This window comes from Brachyhypopomus gauderio, unplaced genomic scaffold, assembly GCF_052324685.1.
Source record: "Brachyhypopomus gauderio isolate BG-103 unplaced genomic scaffold, BGAUD_0.2 sc76, whole genome shotgun sequence".
Taxonomy (NCBI): domain Eukaryota; kingdom Metazoa; phylum Chordata; class Actinopteri; order Gymnotiformes; family Hypopomidae; genus Brachyhypopomus; species Brachyhypopomus gauderio.
Window position 1 is genome coordinate 1,310,369 of NW_027506897.1, and position 15,222 is coordinate 1,325,590.

Here is a 15,222-nt window from a genome sequence, read left to right on the forward strand (position 1 = left end):
GGACGTTTGTTTTACGGTATTAACTTCGTTTCTCTGCATTTCCAGCCCATCCAAATCATTGTTTGTAAGCGTGACAAACCTTGGCTCATTGGAGGAATGAGGCTGGTCATTTATAGCTTCATCCTCCAGTTTCAGATCGAAACAAATGCTTTCGAAGCCAATAGATTTAACGAACTCCCTGTAATTCATTTTGATAATGTTGCTGCTTGTTTGTAGTTGCGCTGTTTGGCCCGTAAACGCTGCTGCGTTGCTAGGTTACCTGTATGTGGCGGAGTAATACATGGAGAGTTTCGGTTACAGTGCTATAACGTGTAATATTGGCACTCCTAGATCGCCTCTCAGCCAATCACATTGTAGGGTCGGAACAAACTGTGGTATAATAATAATTATTAATTATTTGGCCAAGTTTAATATTATGAGTTCAGTTGGTTGGGCTGCACACAGTTCTAGTTCTATGTGCTAAGCTTCCCTATCCCACCATGTGGTGGACAACGTATAACCTCTTCATATAGCCTACTGTATCGCCTCTTCAAAACTTAGGTAATGCTTCATCAAATGTAATGTTTATAGTGAATGATTTATCAGTTGTTTTTATTGATTTTCATCAGTTGTGATGGTGTTTGTTATTAGTTTTATGACAAGCGAAATGAATGAAAAATAAAATAATGAAATTTGAATGAATGCTTTTTGTGTTGTTGCTTCAAAAGCACTTGGTCTTACTTAAATATAATATACTTTGGGTATTTTGTGTTTGCTAGGCAAATGTAAGGCACTGTTTCGTTGTTCACTTGTTGATCGAGTAGGCCTAGGGGTTTTGATATGACGCTAAGAAAAAAAAGTTTTTACTTTTACTTTTAATACTTAAGTATTTTTGAAGGCAGATACTTTTGTACTTCTACTCAAGTAAAAAATTGAGGTGAATACTTTTACTTTTACTTGAGTAATATTCAATGCAAGGTAACTGTACTTTTACTCAAGTACATAATTGCTGTACTTCGTCCACCACTGGTAGTACGGTACTGGGCTCTTGACAGGTCGGGAGGTGACTCCCACTGACGGGACAGAGCATCAGGCTTAACGTTTTTAGGACCCGGACGGTACGAGAGGGTAAAATTGAAGCGCCCGAAAAACAAGGACCACAAGGCCAGGTTTTTATTATGTCCAAAATAAAAACTGATGTTTGGCCCCCTCCAGCCAGTGCCTCCACTCTTCTAAAGCTAGCTTGACCGGCAGCAGTTCCTTGTCCCCTACATCGTAGTTGCGTTCAGTGGATGTCATGCGGTGAGAGTAGTAGTCATGGTCATGGTCCTGTGGTAGGGAACTGGTCTTGTGACCGGAGGGTCGTGGGTTCGATTCCCAGGCTTGAGGCCATGACTGAGGTGCCCTTGAGCAAGGCACGTAACCCCAACTACTTCCCGGTCGCCGCACTAGGGCTGCCCACCACTCTGGGCACGTGTGCACCACAGCCCCCTAGTAATCACTAGTGTGTGTTTGTGTTCTAATTGCACAGATGGGTAAATGCGGAGGACAAATTTCGATTAGGTGAAAAAAATCACAATTGACAAATATGGCACATTTCACATAGTAGGCGCATAGATGAAGCTTAGGAGGGGTCCCAGTCCTCTGGGAGAGGACGGCGTCCCCCCCATAGTCGGAGACGTCGACCTCTGCTACGAATGGTAATTCAGGGTCAGGCATACATAACACTGGTTCAGAAGTGAACTGTTTCTTTAAGTTGTCAAATGCCTGCTGAGCTTCAGGTGTCCAGACAAAGGGACCGGGGTTCTTTTTACTGTGAGCGATAAGAGGAGCAGCCAGGGTGCTGAAACCTTTAATAAAAAGACGATAGAAGTTGGCAAAGCCCAAAAAACATTGAACCAGGCGGAGAGGGGTGGGAGTAGGCCATTGAGCGCCAGCTCGGATTTTAGAAGGATCCAAGGCCAGGGTGTTCTGGGCTATGCGATAACCAAGGAAACCTATTTCCCTGACATGAAAGAGCGACTTCTCAAGCTTAACGTATAGATGGCTTTCAAGTAATAATTGCAACACCCGCCTAACTTGTTTTACGTGGTTGGACTCGGACCTACTGTAAATAAGGATATCATCCAAATGTGTTATTTGTGCAGATCCCAAACAGAACTAAGTTCAGTGTCATGCTGTTGTTTTGTGCTATGTGGTTTATGTGTGCATCAAAACTATGAACCCAGCAGGACAGTGAAGACGAGGCAGATGAATATCACCACTGTAGGGTTTTAGCAGCCTTGAGCTATGCAAGTTGAGTCAGTTACTCCAACTTGTAAATAAATTCAGTTGTTTATAACAATTAAGTTTCTTTATAACATTTTAATATCTTGGCTGAACTTTGAATGTTTTAGATGGTAATACTTGTATTCTGTATTAGTACAGTACACATATTTTGCTCAGTGTTGAAGCGATCTATTATTGATTTATTTATTTATGAGTACTTTTATTTTGTAATACTGCTCCATAAAGCAGGATGAACATGCCAGTGCTGTCAACATGTTGCTGCTCTGTTCACTCTCGGTATCTGTGGTTATTCTGCCGTCAGTCTTTAATATCATGCCCAGTATTTCATGTGGAATAATATAAATGTATGGGGAGCTGTACTGACAGAGAGTCCCGGTCTTGTTCTTATTTTTCACTTTGAACAGTGCAGTCACACCTTGGCTTTGCCTATTGGAAAATACCAGCATTAATGTCTTCACACCACTGTTATAAACGTCAGCATCAGGACATAATACAGTAGAATTAAAGTTCTTCCAGATGATGGATAATTACTGAGGGATAATTATTGATGGCTTAATTCATGACAACGTCCAAGATGTTTCCACAGTCACTGCATCCAAAATCAATATCTCTCCAATATTCCTCTGTAACAAAACATTACACACTTCTCTCTAACATACCAACACTTCTATACAACATACTAACACTTGTATAACATACCAACACTTCTATACATCATACCAACACTTGTATAACATACCAAAACTTCACTCTAACATACCAATACTTCCATACAACATACTAACACTTGTATAACATACCAACACTTCACTCTTACATAGCAACATTTCTCTTTGACATACCAACACTTTGACATACCAGCATTTCTCTCTAATGTACCAACACGTCTCTCTGATATACATTCTTAACATACCTACCTTAACATACACTTTGATGTACCATATTTTTATATATACCATGTAATTCTGTCTTACCAACACACTAAACCCTCTAACATCAGTCCTCACCAACACCTCTCAGACACACAAAACCCTCTAACATAAATCCTCAACACCTCTCAGACACTAAACCGCCTAACATAAATCCTCACCAACACCTCTCAGACACACTAAACCCTCTAACATCAAATCTCACCAACACCTCTCAGACACACAAAACCCTCTAACATAAATCCTCCCCACCTTTCAGAAACACTAAAATCTATTCTCATCAACACGTCTCGGAAACACTAAACCCTCTAACATCAAACCTCACCAACACCTCTCAGACACACTAAACCCTCTAACATGAGATATGCAGAGATATGTGAGATATGCATTCAGGAAGTATACCAAACCTCACCTGTCCTTAGTACTGTTTGTACTGGACCACTGTATATAAAGTATTTTACAAGATTACCAAAGGGGGGTTTCATGCAAATTAACCATGACTTTTATAGTTTTTTTTACAACTATAAAATTAAATATTGTCTGTCTTCCAGACCAAATCTATCAGTGGCGTGTCAGAGCCCTTGCAGTAGCTCAGCAGGACCAAAGCATCAAAGTAGCACGTGTAATGAAGTGACGTACGTGTAATGAAGTGACGTACGTGTAATGAAGTCACGTACGTCACGTACGTGTAATGAAGTAACGTACGTGTAATGAAGTCACGTACGTCACGTACGTGTAATGAAGTGACGTACGTGTAATGGAGTGACGTACGTGTAATGAAGTCACGTACGTTACGTACGTGTAATGAAGTCACGTACGTTACGTACGTGTAATGAAGTCACGTACGTGTAATGAAGTCACGTACGTTACGTTCGTGTAATGAAGTGACGTACATGTAATGAAGTGATGTACGTGTATTGAAGTCACAAAATTCTAAGCCATGTTCACATGAAGAGTCTGGCAGCATATTTTCCTCAGCTTTCTATATTGCATATTGTAGTTATGATGATTTATTTAGCTATTATAACAACCTAATGCCAAGCACTTTAATGACAGCTCAGGTGTATCATCGAAGTCTCATTCCTGAAGTACAGAAATGAAATGTGAGTAAAGAAATAAACCACCACAAATTAAAAATATTTAAAAGGTCTTGGGACACTGATTGCTAATCACACAGAGGTTCTTCAAACTTAAATATTCTTCTATGAACCTTTTCCATATATTATCAGCTGCTCAATAACACGGAACCTAAGAGCCTAAAAATGACAAATTAGGAACAGGCCCCTCTCTCTCATTTTATCAATGGATTATGTGAAACTGGGCCAACTGTGGATTTATCTATGATAATTTTCTGATCCATTTCCAATACTTTCCAAAATGCCACACACGCACACACGCGCACACACACACACACACACACACACACACAGATGTACTCAAACACACATTTTTTCAGTTCCTTCAAGAAATTCTAGAGAAGTGAAAGAAATGGTATAACTGTATACAGCACACAGACCGATCAAATTCAACATCATCTCTAATGAGTGAAGCTCCTATCTCCTAATATACGTTTTGTGCAGTACGTAATATAACCACTCTGAAAAATGCACAAAAGCAATAATATACGAATGAAGCAAGCAAGAACCTAAACAGTTAAACACCGTGCCTCAAGAAGATGATTCCTGCATCAGAAAACATGCCACGTGTCTTCAAACGTTGCTGTAATTAGATTTAATTCCTAGTGATGTGATATGATCTTGTTGTTGTCATTGCAGTCAACCTGCCACTGAGGTTGTAGTATTTACAAAACAAGAATAACATAGATGCCAACACTCAAATGAGCAAGTGATTATAGCATTTATTACCTTATTTTCCTGTAGCTCATGTGAAATACATTTCCTATCTCATTAGAATTATGCCCTAATAATGGCAACTGTAGTGAGAAATGTGGCCACAGATAGACTGTGTCCAGTCTAGACACTAATGTTCAATAGGAAAGGATTTCCAATTTATGGATTCAGAAGCTGAAGATGGTACGTTTTCCACTGTAATAACATTAACAGTATCATCTAAACTAGTAAGTTCTCAACTATAGCACCGTGAAGCTTCATTACCACTTCACTTTGGTCCAATACTCAAGGCTCCTGAGTAAAGTTATTCCACAGATAAACGTGACCACCCCTACGTGAGCTGTCACGCAGGCCGAAATGTGAACACCCCACGGCAGCATATAGCAGGAACCGTTCCAAATCCCACCGCTGTTTTAATAAAGTCCTCTCATTTGACTTCCATCCCCATAAACTTAGTGGCACGGTAAATTCTGGCAATTTTATAAACCAACAATGCACAACCCGAAGCTTTAAAAGCCTCGGTGAAGCGTATGATATGGGATGTGCTTCACACTGGTGGCTTTTCTTGGTGTTTGAATAAATCCCTAGCAGGCCATTAAAAACAACACACCTCCTTTACTGGGCTGATCGTGTGATAGAAGAGTGGGAGAAACCTCCTTCCTTCGCTCTGGGGTTGCCTCAGAATTTGGTTCTGGTTCCCATATTTCAGAACCGGTGGATTGAGAGGGTTCTGGTCTTGGATGTTAATCGTCCTCTGTCTCTTATAAAGTTCCACTTGGACCACATTCTCCCTCATCCTACCGACACCACACCAGAACCGTTTCACCGTCCTGCCAACACTCCAGCAGGGAAACACAAATCTTACAGGAAACACCCCTGAGTGAGAGCCACACCACTCCAGCTCCGTCCCTCTAACACGTTACATACAAGCAGTGGACACAAACTACACACTTTCTTCACATTTGACTAGTCTGGCTCTGTCATGGTGGTCACATTGCCATAAAAATGTGATAAAGTCTAGTGTCCAAGGTTCATTCCTTCAAAACGTTGGAGGGTCAGACATCGGGGTTGAGGGGAAACGGAAGCAGTTGTCCGTCGTTCTTAGCCGATTCTCCTCCAGCTGTGCCGAGCAGGGACAGATGGACGTTGGAGACGGGAGTTAAAGACGGGCGTTAAAGACTGGCGTTAGAGACGGGCGTTAAAGAGTGGCATTAGAGGCGGCCGTTAAAGACTGGCGTTAGCGGCGGGCATTAGAGACGAGACCTCCCTCCCGCTCTCGCGCCCAGCACATAGATCAACACGCTGCATCAGTAGCGTCAAACGGTAAAAATTCAAGTGAGTATCACTGGAAAGATTTCAGCAGCCAAGAACGAGGAAGCTTGACATGCTGCTTACTGGGCAAACGACCCACCAATGAAGGGATTCGCTATGCAAACAGTATCGCATGTCAAGCCCATATATATGACATGGACCTGAGACCTAAAACCCACACGCAGGCACGAGGCTGTGCTGTCAAACCCCGTCTGGTCCAGGGCTGGATGCTCCTTCATGCACTAGAATAAAAAAACTTTGTTTGCTCAGATTTACGAATTTACAAACTGGCAGCGTTGGCCAGTGGGAGAGGAGCAGTGTGCCGTATTTCCTAAGTGCTGAGTGTCCTCAGGAGAAGTCAGGGAGCAGTGAACAGCTGTTCAAACACACAACTATTTCAGTGTGGTTAATAAGAAAAAGACCACGGAGGTCGTAAAATATGTTGTAATAAAAAAATCACTGGTAATTTTATGTGCAGTATGGTCAGGATTCCTGATCCTATACTTTGTATATCAGTGTTGAAAATTTGAGACCTTTCACAATGATTAGCTAATGCAATATGAATTTTGCATTGAAATGAATACATAGTGATGCAGGCTGTTTATTTAAAACATACGGCGGTTTCCCTAAGGATCAATGAAGTGTATCTTACAGACAGAATGACAAGTGACTAAACTGATTAAATTAACTGATTAAACTGATTAAATAACCTGAATCAACTGATTGAATTAACTGATTAAATTAACATAATAAATCAAACTGTTCCGGCATTTCATGAGATATAATGATATTCATTTATTGTTCCAGCTTATCACTATGAAGACCAGTCTGGACACAAAATATTTTTTACTGTTCAGGATTAATTTGTACCTTGACTGCATAGCCCAGGAGTCAGAGAACCTTTTGCAGGGTCTGGGTTCACCTATAATCAACCCATCTGTTACTATATTGTACTGTACAGTTCAGGGAGGTTTTGGGAGTTGCTTGATGAAGGTTTGGATCTGTGTATTATTACCCACTCTGCATAGTGCTGCAGTCCCTGCATCTCCAGGGCTTTGGTCATCAGTCAGGTCTCAGGAGATCCCAGGATCTGGCCAGCAGATCCCAGGAAGAACGGCCTTGCTCTCCGTCAAGCTAGAATCAGTCCTTAACTACTAGACAACAGTAGCACTTTGTCCTTGTAAAGATCGCTACTGCACATGGCCATGGCATTCACAAGGGCCATTAATCAGACCGAAGGAACAGAATGGAGCTGCACTAGATCTGAATGTGATGAAAAACTCTGTAAACATTTACTTGAGCTGTAATGTTGGTTTACACTGGCACATAATCCGTCATGGTGCCCAGTTTGAGGTCCTCGTCCTGCAGGTAACGGCCGGCGTGAAGGACTGGCCTCCCTCTGCAGTCCAGTTCTGCTCCCCTTCAATGTAAAAAAGTGCATGTTTGCCCACTCTGGTATGTCATATTCAATTTACCAATTAATTCAATATAATGGGAACAGTGGTTCTTTGGTAATAATTGTAATTGTGATTTATTCATCACTGGAGTACAAGGAAAGGGTCAGAATTTTATTAAAGGACACACTCATCTTATAAATGTACAGTATTTTTTATAAAATGCTATAATTGACTGTATTGACTTCTTTATTAACTGCATTTGCATATATTTTAGCCTCACACTCAATCAGGTTTTTAAACACAATAACCTGGACTGAGAAACCCTTTCAAGCTGATGGTCCTCAAAACCAGGCTGAGCTGACAGAAAGAGATGAGAAGAAAAACGTGTTGGACCTTCTGTCCACATGTTCTTCAGAGGTACATCACCTGCTGATGGCCCTCTAACCAGCCAGGTTCTGCTTGGACGTCCTACGGTGAGGTATTACATAAACAACTTTATGATCACATTTTCATTTTATGACAGCAACAAGACAATTTGTTCTGGAAATAAAAAGTTGTTTGGTGCAGTGATACATTCTTGGTTGAGGGACAAAATAACGTACTGAAGAAAACAAACGTTGCCTCTGATCTCTAATCTCTAATATTTATTTCCACTTTCTTTTCTCTGTTGTCATGGTTAAGACATTCATTTGAAACCAGAATTTTGACAAATATCCTTTTAGTCATATCTTAATATGAAGGGCCTTCTTAATTTCAACACACACACACACACACACACACACACACACACACAGAGCCTCATAACTGCACCTCTATTCCTCTATTTCCTAAGAGTAAGAACAACATTGAGCAGTTTCCACAGGGACAGTAGGAAATAACCCTCTGTGCTTTATTTTCAAAACATTATGAATAAAATCAACCAATCTGCCTCTACTAGATCTAACCCAGAACATCCAGCTCGAAGCCAGTCAGACTTTTCCCCTCAGATGTTAGCGATATATCAGCAGCCATGTGTTCCTCTGCTGGGACGAGGTGTCGCTGTGGAATATGTGTGTCAGCTCATTCAGCTGAATAAACAAATACGAACCCCTGTTCATTGACTTTAAGCTGATCTTGGATCAGTCCGGTCCTCTACCTATCGTAATATTTAGCTTGATGCACTTGGCGTGACACTGACGTGGGGACAGCACCGAGCTTTTTTCCTTTATGACTCCTGTTAGTCTCGAGTGCTAAGGGCCTTTTCTCCTGTTCAACTGCTGCTTTATTAAACATCAGTACGGTCTGTGGTGCAGTGGAGGGAGATTTATCATGCTGCTACAGAGACGTAGCTGGGTTTAAACGACACAACTAACTGCATGACCAACTATGGTAGTGTAGAATGATTAACATGGGGGGGGGGGGATCTTCTATTTCTATTTTTGTTGATTTTATTTCTCTGTTGAAAATTCACACAGAAACACAGCTGAAGTGTGTTCACCAGACCCTTCATGCTCCAAGTCTCATAAACCTTGTTCATGTTGGAGAAGATGCTGGTAATTGATTACACCATTTCAGTAAATTATCTTCCTCTCTGATGGTTTGTTAGTATCTAAACTAAAGCACTGAGGCGGTGGAACCTGATAGCCTGCAGCTCTGTCCACATGTGCCTGTCTCACACATCATTCTGTGTAACTGTGGCAGATTTAGTGTGCAGTTTGTGCTGAGCACTGTTTATATTGCCCACACTTTTACAATTCCCGTATTTCTCTGTTCAGTCTGGAGGTCCCAGTGGGTGATAAATTGATTGACTCCAGTGGTGGCCAGTGGCCCATATGCACACACACACACACACACACACACACACACACACACACACACACACACACACACACACACACACACACACACACACACTCAGGCCAGGATGCAACCCTGCTGTCACATTCCTAATTAAACATGGTCAGGGGCCCACTCAGTGTTCGGGGCCATGTTTCCATAATGTTGTGTAGTAAAGCTGAAACCCTCTGGTTGGTCTAGCCCATTGCAGTGTAACATGTGTCTATGTCTCTGACAAAGCCCCAAAGCGAGTAGCTCGGAGCTCCAATGGCCTTGTAAAAGTTTTAAATTACAGCATCGTCCAAACAGCAAGGTCTTGCAAATTAATTTATGTAGTATGTAATTTTTGAGAAAATGTTGTCAAGGATGATGGTTATTTGCCAGCAAGCAACAAACAAACAAACAAACTAACTAACTAAAAACCAAAACAACCATCCATCCAACAAATAAACAATAGTGAACATTCCTAACACATTCTGCAGAAAGGAAAACTACAACACAAAAACACTATAAATATTAAATATCTGACATCCACATAGCAGCTGTCACACACGTAATGATGGATATGACTCCATCATCTCTAGATCATTAAATGAAGGAGTACGACAGGAGATCTTTAGATGCTCTGGACCAAATCTGGAAACGGACACCTAGCTCCATAAACAAAATGCAAATGGTCTAAAGTGAGAAAACTTGTCCTGAAGCAGAATTTCTTGGGCAATTAAGGGCCGTTTGTCACAGTCTGAGGTTTCAGTTCACCATATATAAAGTTACATGCACACACACACTCCCCCACTTCTCTTTATTATTATAGTTAGTTAATGCAGGCTCACAGATCCACCCAACACGTCCAGCTGTAACACACAGTTTCCACTCGGACGCTTTACATCTGTACTTGTTTATTTTTTCTCACCTCTGTGTCAAACCCTTTCAGCTTCAACCTTTCTGTTGTAAACTTAGACTAATTATGTCTGTGCATATCCTGCTTATTTTCATAAAATAGAGCCATGTAGACTATACAGAAAAGCTATCCAAACTCTGCACTGGAATATAACATAGTTTAACAACTCAAATATGGTTAAATATCCTTGCATTTGTCATGTCATGCTCTACCACATCCATCCCCATTAAATCCACATGGGATCAAACCCAGAACCCTTTGATATGTTGCCCTCTCGTTATGCTCCCCCCACAGGCATTAGGGATTTATGCGGAAGAATAAGATAACATTCTCACACAGAAAGAATAAAAGTCTCATTCTCTGTCTGCACGCTGTAGATAATCAGAAACATGGTGATTTTTAAATGCAAACATTTATGACATTGGTTATACAAATACGTCATTTCATTTTGCCACCGGATGATGTGGGCGCCGCTCTGCTTCATGTGAACTAACACACAGAGCTCTGTAGCTCCCTCTAGTGGGATTTAGATATATGAAGAGTGAAGTCACTGAGCTAGACCGCATGTCGCTCCAAACACTCGAGTGCGGGATTAATCTCATTAGATGAAAACAGCAATCCTTTCAGATATTTATGCAAACACTTATGTTAATAGATCATGCATTCTCTAAATATTTTTATTGATCATTAAAAATAATTGTTTACAAATAAACTGGTGATCAACATTCTAACATTAATTTAAACAAACAAAAAACACATTTTAAGGTTGTCATTTTCGAAAAAGGTTCAGAAGTTCGTGTCTCGTGTCAGAAATAAGAGACTGGGTTCAGTTCATCTATCAGGCGCTAAGAAGACTCGTGATTTCCAGTTTTAGCGGACCAAAACAGGCCATTCTGCAAGGTAGCGAAAACATGGGCAAATTACTGCGCCTGCGCACAACGCGCCTGCGTGGACGCCGAGAAGAGCGCGAGGACCCCCGCGTGCCCGTGACATAAGCGCGAAGATACGCGTGCGCTGTTTGCAGCAGACGGCACGCGCCTCTACTTGATTATTTCGCAGTAGTTTTATGCCAGTTGCATTACTCGAATTTTATTTTAGGTCTTGATCTGTTTCTTTTAATTGTATCTACAAAATATATTTTTCTCTGTTAATTATTTAATCAATATTTTAATTAATATTTAATTATTATTAATTATAATTTTTATTAAACAAATCATACTTAGGCTAGGACTGCACACTAATTTGATCCATTTTTCATTCAAAGACAGCACAGTACACACAAATACACACAAATAAACACACATCAGTATACACCCAAATAAACACACTGCAGTATACACACAAATAAACACACAGCAGTATACACACAAATAAACACACAGCATTATGCACACAAATAAACACACAGCAGTATACACACAACTATAGTATACACACAAATAAACACACAGCAGTATACACACAACTATAGTATACACACAACTAGCAGTATACACATCAACACTATAATGGAGTTAATAGTGTTAATGGTGTTATTGGTCTTATTGGTGTTAATAGTGTTAATGGTGTTATTGGTGTTCATGGTGTTAATAGTGTTATTGTGTTAATTGTATTAATGTTATTAATGGTGTTAATGGTGTTATTGGTGTCCATGGTGTTTATAGTATTAATGGTGTTAATTGTATTAATGGTGTTATTGGTGTTAATAGTATTAATGGTGTTAATGGTATTAATGGTGTTAATGGTATTAATGGTGTTAATAATGTTAATAGTGTTATTGGTGTTATTGGTGTTATTGGTGTTACTACTCCTTTAACTCCGAGTCCCACCCACCACACGGCAGCCATGTTTTCTTCTTCTATGGTGCTCGGATGACTGGGCGCTCGGCCACGCCCACCCGAACCACGTGACTCTCCGTGTTTACCTGCAGCGCCACGACACACGGACACTGTGGGCAGAACTAACGACATTTGACCTTCAGGGTTCACGGGGTCAAACTTCAGGCGCAGCAGCACTTTACTATAACGGAGACAGACGGAGTTAGAGCGCTCGGTGTGTGAGGACCACACACACACACACACACACACACACTCTCCCGCACTGGCGCTGCTAGCCGCCTCGCGAACCCGCCGGAGGTGAAGACTGGACCGAACACCTGCCGAACACCTGTGCAGGTGCGGTACCTACACGAACACGTCCCGGTGTCGTCCGGTACCGCTGGGGCAGTAACCAGACGGCGGTGTCGGTGTTGTGTAGCCACCAGTACTCGTGGACACTCACACGGAAGTGTAGCAGCTGCTGCAGGGTTGGTCGGTCCGGTTCGTGTAACGTCGCTCCGTCTCACCGCTCCGGTCCGTCCAGACGCGTCAGCAGCGCAGATGTGTTGAAGTGACCGAACCGCCTCGACATGGGCGTCATCGAGGAGAGCGACGTGGAGCGTGAGTAGCACTCCTCTCTCTCTCTCTCACTCCTCTCTCTCTCACTCTCTCTCTCTCACTCCTCTCTCTCTCACTCTCTCTCTCTCTCTCTCTCTCTCTCACTCCTCTCTCTGCTCAGCTCTCTCACTCTCTCTCTCACTCCTCTCTCTCTCACTCTCTCTCTCTCACTCCTCTCTCTCTCACTCACTCTCTCACTCTCTCTCTCTCTCTCTCTCTCTCTCTCTCACTCTCACTCCACTCAGTTCAATTCAATGTGCTTTATTGGCATGACAAATACTGCTTCATTTGTATTGCCAAAGCTTGAACACTTACAATATTAGTAACACTCAATACTGAAACAGATAAGAGTCCACACTCTCTCAGCTCTCTCTCTCATTCCGCTCAATCTCACACTCCGCTGTCTCACACTCCGCTGTCTCACACTCCACTGTCTCACACTCCGCTGTCTCACACTCCGCTGTCTCACTCTGCTGTCTCTCTCTCAGCTCTTCAAGTGTCCTGATGAGGCACAAGGGAAACTTTTACAGTGAATATGCTGCAGAATGCAGCATTGTCGTATGTCCTTATGCTTTTTCTACATGGTGGTAAAGCAAGAGTTCCTGTGACACTCCAGTCCACAAAGTCTCACTCACTTCTCACAAATCTGTGTTGAATCACCCAAGAGCCATGAAGTCTCACCTGGACTCTGCCAAGTGTATTGGGATCAACATAATCTCACCTATAATCTGCCCACTTGGGCTGTAAATCCTCCTTGTCTGACTGAAATCCCATTTCACTCTGTAAACTGGCAGAGAGAAAGAAATGAGAACTTTTTCCAGAATGTATCCAGAGTTTCTCCTGGTTTTTGGAGCTGTTAAAGGAGCAATAAATGGTGTTTGCTGGGTAATCACAGTTGTAGAACTTAAACACCACTGAAGTTCAGATCTTATACTGGAGGAATTAAATGTTCTTTGCTCATTTGACCAGTGAATATCATCATACCACCATAGTCTCCTTTTTTTCATCTATAATTCCATTGGTCTGTGCTTATCCAATCAGAGGTGGCCCTGGCCCTGCTGGATGCAGCCAATGACAAGGATCCAGGTGTGCAGGAGCAGGTTCGGAAGAGCATCCTGACGCTGGGGGAGCAGCAGCCTGATAAAGTCCTGTCCATGTGTCAGGACTACCTGGTCAAACACCCCAAGGTCAGGTGACTCCTTTATCTCACGTGTTTGAGTTGCAACTTTCACGTTTCTTCTGCTCTTCTGTCTCGTGCTTCTATTTTTCTGTATAAAAGGGGCTACGCACATAAAGCTATCATTAACACAGTGGGGTTCGGCCCAGTTTTCAGGGCTTCACTGCTGCTTGAAGTCCTGGTTCTGTTCCAGCTTCCAGCACAACTGAGCCTGGTAATCATGGTTCTGTAGCCCTTAATTACCTGGCTAGCACAGCGTTGGCAGTGGAAAACAAGAAGCACTGTGTGTTGGGCCCTGTGGGAGTGTGTGATGAAACCTGGCTGTTGTAAGCCTTCACATCGGCTGCTATTTCCTTCCCATTGTAGTGTGACTGAGCATGTGATTCAGCTGATGGTGAGACTAATATTTAGGTCACATTAAGCACCACACCGGGTCCTGGTTTTAATCACAAAAAAATCCATTTCCTGTGGCGTCTTTTTTCATCTGAACTGTGGTGGAGATCTGCTGTTGAGATCATATGGAGGGGGGGGGGGGGACAGAGCCTTCAGAGGGGGAAGAACAGACAGTGTAACGCTGACTGACTTGTGTGTGTTGCCCCCAAAAAGATTGCAGATTTTTTTGGCGATTAATTGCTTGGATTTTTTCAGAACGGCTGTAAAAGGATTCTGACTCGGTATTCTGAACACACTCTCATAATAAGGCTACGTGATGCAGACAGATCAAGCACTTTAATCTTTTGCTTTTAGACTCCGTGATGGTACACGGCTCATTTTGACCAACACTTAAATTTCCAACAGTGTATATAATGACGCTGTCTTTATTTCTCTGACTTCAAGGAAGGAAAAAAAAAATGCTTGTGCTAATCTGGGTTGTCCAGCACTGGCGGCCCCGGGCTTAATGTGGGCCGTGTGTCTCTCCTGTGTAGCTGGTGTCTGGACACAGAGTGGTGGTTCTGCAGACCATAGAGCTGGTGGTGAAAAGCAAAATCGATTGCATCAGTTACCCTAAAATAAAGAGCATCATCACGCTAGCCTCTGACGAGATGACCAGATCTAAGGTAACCCTGCACTCCCAGCTGGAGCCATTCTTAAACATTCGGTTTTCGTTGCTTTTTCATTTGACGTCTTCATTCCTCCCT

At 42.2% G+C, this 15,222-nt stretch overlaps 1 protein-coding gene across 5 annotated transcripts in view; it reads left to right on the forward strand.

Moving 5' to 3' along the window:
• The first annotated feature begins 12,345 nt into the window (after positions 1 to 12,345).
• Positions 12,346 to 15,222, forward strand: part of mroh1 (maestro heat-like repeat family member 1) — a 46,800-nt gene continuing 43,923 nt past the window's right edge. For 3 of the 5 annotated variants that reach the window (XM_076990629.1, XM_076990632.1, XM_076990633.1), the window contains exons 1-3: positions 12,348 to 12,909; positions 13,948 to 14,093; positions 15,010 to 15,141. In XM_076990629.1, the coding sequence (XP_076846744.1) occupies positions 12,879 to 12,909; positions 13,948 to 14,093; positions 15,010 to 15,141 (309 nt within the window). In that variant the 5' untranslated portion in view covers positions 12,348 to 12,878. Of the gene's footprint in view, positions 12,910 to 13,947; positions 14,094 to 15,009; positions 15,142 to 15,222 lie in introns of all 5 variants that reach the window. The other 2 variants (XM_076990630.1, XR_013125229.1) reach the window with 2 other exon arrangements.